Source organism: Pygoscelis adeliae, unplaced genomic scaffold (genome assembly GCF_000699105.1).
Source record: "Pygoscelis adeliae isolate BGI_AS28 unplaced genomic scaffold, ASM69910v1 Scaffold390, whole genome shotgun sequence".
Classification (NCBI taxonomy): domain Eukaryota; kingdom Metazoa; phylum Chordata; class Aves; order Sphenisciformes; family Spheniscidae; genus Pygoscelis; species Pygoscelis adeliae.
Genome location: NW_008823921.1, coordinates 711,986 through 718,055, shown reverse-complemented (window position 1 = coordinate 718,055; position 6,070 = coordinate 711,986). Strand labels below are relative to the sequence as shown.

The following is a 6,070-nucleotide window of genomic DNA, read 5'->3' as shown; positions in this document are numbered from 1 at the left end:
TGAAATGCATGCAGAATGAAAATGCTTCCTGGAGTGGGTGTGTTTGGAACTGGCAGCACCGCCCGGGTACTGGTACCCTTGCTGAGAGCAGAAGGCTTCTCCGTTGAAGCGCTTTGGGGGAAGACCGAAGAGGAAGCCAAACAGCTGGCAGAGGAAATGAACATCTCCTTCTACACGAGTCGGACTGACGATGTCTTGCTGCACCAGGACGTAGATTTGGTTTGCATCAATATCCCTCCACCACTAACTCGGCAAATTGCTGTGAAGGCTCTAGGTACCTTTTTGTCTTTGGAGTTGGACCAAAAATCATAGCTCGTTGGCAGATTGAAATTTGAAGCTGTTATCCCAGCACGATTCGGTTACACCAACGTGCAAAGGCAGCACTAAAGGTTTTGTGTGGAATTGGTAGCGCCATCTGCAAGAAAGGTCACCTAGAATTTTTTGTAAAAAATACTATTTATAATCGCTTATAGCTTTGCAAATCTTGAACCAATTGGGCTAAAATATCCCATGTCTTCTTCAGACTGAACTTATGGTGAGGAGGTTTTAATAAAAATAAGCTGTTTCAGTGATGATGAGGGGGTAAAATGTTTTTATGCCCATTTAAAAAAACAAAACAACAAAACCCCCAAAACCCAAACGACTTAAGCTGCTCGATTCATTTCAAATCTTCCCACGATCTGCAATAGGAAACTGAGATTTGCCTGGGGTAGGGGGGTGGTTCAGCTCTGCCTTCTGTTTTCCCCACAGATGAAATGAAACTTGAAAGTTAAAAGCCTTTGAAAAAATGTTTGCATGCACTCAGCAGAATCTTGTGAGTTAGGACCTAAATTCTCTGCAGATGCCGTTTTCAGCCAGTGTGCTGTGGCCCTGGCCACCGCCTGGAGCTCTCTGCGGACACCCAGGTCCGTAGCAGGCTGGTACGGTCCTGGGTGCAGACTTGCTGGAGGAATCCGTCCACCTGATGCAGGAGGGCAGATGCAGGGGGACGAGGAGATCTTGGGGACAGCAGGAGGAATCCAGCAGGATGGGCTGGGTGGTGAAGGTGTCTGGGAGAGGAGGGACGACACCCCAAACTGGTTGGGCAGGGAGGTGGGAGCCAACTGCCCGGGCATCCTGACGTTTCTTAATTCTCCAGCATGCGACTTTGTAGTGTTAATGTCCTCTCACGTCGTACAGCGTGGGTGGGAGTTTGCCTGTAATTCTGTAAATAACAAGTGTGATATTTTTACTGTGTTTATGGGAGATCCACATGAGTGGAATTTTAGGATGGGTGGTATCTCAAACCATGTGACCGGGGTGGTTTGTTGTTCTTAGCCTCTTTGCTCTACAGTAATGTGTTTTGGAAGTAAACAACTCCCCGCACAAACATTTGCAATGCCACTTAGATATGCAGAAACAGATTTTGGGCTTTTTTTTTTACACTGTTGGATTTATTTGTTTACCTTGTTAGACAACTGTCCTTTGAATTTAAGGTATTCTGATTTTTGAATATTTGAACTGTAACTTAGAAGTTATCTCTTTTAAATATGCTAAAAGTTCTTTTAAACACTTGTTAGGTAGTAAGTGTTTCACTAGTTCTCATGGCTCTTGATGGTCAAGTGGGCTAAAAGGAGAGGATTGAACCTCCTCTGGTGAATTATTAACTAAAATTAATTGAGATTCTTTCTCCGAAGGCTGGGAACCCCTAAGATGGCATTACCCAGAGGGGGATAAAGCTGGTGCAGAAGTACAGAGGTGATGTGTATGCTTGGCTGCAAGTATAGATAAGTGGAAAGCTGAAAAAGCTAGGGAAATCAATGGATGAAGTCGTAAAGCATGGTTTATTCTTCACTTCTGTCTGTCTTGAAACATTCTGATCTGCAAACTGATGCAGGCACCTCAGACCCAATATGATGCTCACCCTGTCTTTCAGCTTTCTAGGTTCGTCGCAATGGTATTTATAGATCCTCTACCAAGTATGTTGTGACATATTTTAAGCCAGTGTTGGGTGGCTTGCTATGATTGAGCACTCTGAAGGAACACAGAATCAGGGTATGGCCAAAGATGGCGAGTACGTTTTCTCTGAAAGTTCAGATTGGTACAGTGGTGTTTATAATTGGAGAATTATTGGCTGTGAATTGTATATAATAGGTTGGTGTTTACTAGCCGAGAGACTGGGCTTTAGGAAAGATCAGATGTGGTGCAGTGCTAATGGTCTTGTGTGTTTTGTTTTGTTGGGGGTTTTTTGTTTGTTTGTTTTTTAAAGTGCTTATACTTTTATTACTTATTTGTATACTTTTTTATACTTCCTTTTTTTTTTTTAAATGTGCTTACATATTTATTTCTGGCAGAGAGGGGAGAGAGACAGTTTTTCCAGGTGGTACAGTTTGCTTGCATAAGTTTTTTACTGACAGACATCCATAAACAAGCCTAGGTACAACTTTGGCATGACGGGGTCAAAGCGGTAACGCTGGATTGAGTTCGTGAACCAAGTAGAACAGATCAAAGCCCAGGATAATTCAAATTAAGATCAGTGTAATCTTACGGTTTATCTCCAGAACAGGCAAAGCAAGAAGCTATCCTAAAACTTGTGCTTCTTTTGATCTCAGAGGAACGAAATTAATTTCACAAAATGTCTGTGTTGTGGTTCATGTCCCACAGTTGAAACGCATCCATCTTTGCATTAGGTGAGCGCGGAGCGGAGTTACTGGCTGGAGTGGAATGTAAAACATGGGATGTTTGTGTGTGAGGTGAAGTTCAGGGAGGCAGAACATGAGAAGCCCTGAGAGTAAAATTTCTTCAGGATGCTAAAGATAGTGCTTGCTGCACTTACTGAGCCCAGCTGTCAGACGGATGGCTTGTGGAGTGGCTACAGAGGAACCTTTTACTTGTCTCTCTTGGTTTATACTGGTTGACTCATCATTTGAGACATCTTTGCAACATAGATTGTTTGACCCCCTGATTTTGTGGAGTCCCTACAAATTACAGCAAGTACATGTTAATTATGAAGGAAGGAGTCAGAAAGGGCTCTGTCGCTGCTTTGTGTTGTGACAAATCCAGATTTGCTGTTCTTGAAACAGGATGAACGAGCACGCTACGAGTGCTCTTTGCATATTGTGCTTCCCGTCTCTGTAACAAGTAGCATGGAGGTCTCTTCAAACCGTAGGCAAACAAATGAAATGAAGGAGTGTGTTTTGGAATGAGCATTCCTTCACTGGGAGGCTCCCAATGTCTGAAACAGCCGGTTATTTGGGAAGACTCCTCAGACGCTCCCAACTTCTTATGGTGGACAAAGCAATGGTCTTGTGTGCTTCAGCAGTGGCCAGTTGTACATCTTCCTAGGTGCAACCTCAGGCATCTGACATTATTCAGGGGAGCAGAGAACTGGGGCTTCAGTTCAATGGACATATTTACATGGGATAAATAGATTTAGTAGTTTGGGTCAACATTATAACTCGTGCAGAGAGGGGCAAGGCTGGGGACTTTAGCTGTTTATGGAAAGTGTTGGATGGGCAGCTGTGGCTATGATAGCCAGGCAAAGAAACAACCAAAGAGGTGAAGTGGTAGCTGCCATGGTGAGAAGGCTGTCCCAGCCCAGCCCTCTCCTCGCGCTGCCTGGGCAGGCTGTGAGATACGCAGCCGGTTCCCTCCTCACTGCGCTGCAGGGACACCTCTGTGCACGGGTGCCCCTGCTTGTCCCACCCAGACACGGGATGGCAGGACCTCTCGCCGTCAGGAGCTCTGGTGGGCTACCTCCTACTCCAAGCTAGTCAGCAGGCCCCCCGGGACATGAAGGACCTCCTTGATGGAGTGGTGGGCCAGGTGTGGTCTCAGTGTCCTTCTCGTGGCCTGCTGGTATGCACCCGGCCTGAGGCAGAGAGGAGACCCCGGCTCACGTGCACGTTGATCGCAGAGAGAGCCGACTCTTTAACGTTAGGGCTGCACTTCTCTCATATTTTCATGAACGCTCCCCCTCCCAAGGCCCCACCAGGCTGCGGGGTCCCTTCCCCTTCCTCCTGCCCACGCCGGCACCCTCCCTACCAGGAGGAAGGAGTGGGCTGGGGTGGGTCCTGGCAATTGCTGGCACCCGTTTCCATCCCCAGCTCCTGTCACGGCTCTGGGTAGCGTCCACCAGGTAGCAGGAGAAAGCAACGAATTTTCTGTGCTTGCATTTTATTAACCAGGACTGTAAAATACGTATGGCAAGTTTTGGATGTGGCGTGGCTAAGCAGCTGCAGGAGAAGCCGAGGCCTCAGTGCTGATGGACAGTGTGGATCTGACTAGATACATAAGATTCCTTTAGGAGAAAATAGTCTAGCTTATTCTGCTGTCCAGTAAGTCTCGGCTTGCCTGTTGTTTTTTGTTTGCTTCCATAGGATGTGAACACACTTGAGATCTGGTATTTCACTGAGCGAAGCCATCATTTGGCTATATTACATTAATGAGAGTTAAGAGACCTCTTTTTAAATATTTGCTAAACCAGGAATTGGTTTGAAAATTCTTGGAATCTAGCAGGTGCTTTTGCTCCTGAATATGTGAGTAGGTGGTTTGTTTAAGGACTCCTGGCAATGGTGACCTTTTATTCTCTTTTCCCTCCCTCTTACTACAAGAACCAGTTAAAAAGCCATACATAAGAATAGTTTCTGCTGTGTGCAGAGCTAGTAATGACTGTTGAGAAGGGTGCACCTGCCTGGAAATGCACTTGTGGAGAGGTGGTTTCTTGTGCGCCGGGAGCAGAGTAGCAGTTTGTCCGGGGCCAGGTCTGATCGCTTGTCGGGCGCTTTGGCTGGGGGTGCGTAAGTCAGCCTGTGCACCCGCTCTGCACGTAGGGCTGTACGGCCTCTCCTTGTAGCCTCTCCAGGCAGCGCTCAGCACTGCCTTTCTGGGGGATGTTGAAGCCTGAAGCCATTCAGGGTTGATTACAGTCATGAGCAGTGTAAGAGCTGGTAGAGAGCTGCATACCTTCACACTGCTTACCTGGTTGCAATAGGTACGTTGTTTCGCGTTCGGCAATGAGTGCAGCACTGAGAGCGAGAAGCACTTCCTGAGGAACCATCATTGGAGTTTACAGAGCCCTTGGGGGCTCGGAGCTGGTAACTGCGGGGTGGGCTGGCAGAGAAACGTCCATCTTCCAGGACGTGAAGCAGTACAGGCTGTCACGAGGCGGGGCGGACAGCCTGTTTCCTGGATAAGGACAAAATGAAATAACTACTAGGGAGGAAGATTGAGTCTTTCTCTCTCTCTAGCGTCCTGGGAGGACTTCAGTGGAGCGATGTTCTGCAGAAGCTGATGTGCTCCCCGCAGACAGGGTTTACTCCAAGGTATGCACAGAGAAGACCCTGAGGCATGTTATTAGGACAGCCTGGGATGAGCTTCATCGAAGGCAGCGGAGCTGTTGCTGTCCTTGCTCGCTGCCTCTGAGGTGGAGAAACCCAACTCCACAGCCCCATCTCCTTCCTCCCAGGCATGCAACCCCTTCTGTGGGCTTAGACCCACCTGTAACCTGATTTAACCCACCCGCTTGGAAAGAGGAAGCTTCCTTTTCTAAACTGGGCTCAGTTGGTGAGCTGAACTGGCTCACAGAGGGCTCCAAGGAGCACCAGAGCCACGTGGTGGCTCTCATGTCTTCTAGCAGGTGAGGACCTCAACAGCAAATTTTGCAGCGGTGATTTAAGAAAACAATATGGTACAAAGTTCAGGTTATTCATTATCAAAATAATAGTAACAAGATGAGGCTTGTAAGTTGCTCTGCCTCGGAGGACAGAAGGCATGGCCATTACATTGGTAAGGGACCTCATAGCCATCTCTGACTCAGTTCTTGTCCTTGCTGCACAGCCATCTCTGTGAGCTTGGGGACACTTGGGGGATGTCCCACTGAGGGCAACGGCAGAATTATCCCTGAGATGTTATGGTGTCCCCAGGTCTCTGTCCTGGCACTCCGGCAGCGCTTGGTGGGCTGTGCCGAGCTGTCAGTTCACTGCGCTGACTGCCATCCCAAAAAAAGGCATCAGTCAGTTTTAGCTTCTCAAGTGGCTCAGCCTACGCTGGCAAAAAGAGCACAGTGCTGACGCAAGGACGAGGGTGGGCG

General features: G+C 47.8%; 1 protein-coding gene across 1 annotated transcript in view; it reads left to right on the top strand.

The window, feature by feature from the left end:
• Positions 1-8: 8 nt before the first annotated feature.
• GFOD2 (glucose-fructose oxidoreductase domain containing 2) overlaps positions 9-6,070 on the top strand; it is a 9,160-nt gene continuing 3,098 nt past the window's right edge. The window contains exon 1 of the mRNA XM_009319872.1: positions 9-274. Within this exon, the coding sequence (XP_009318147.1) occupies positions 16-274 (259 nt within the window). The 5' untranslated portion in view covers positions 9-15. The remainder of the gene's footprint in view (positions 275-6,070) is intronic.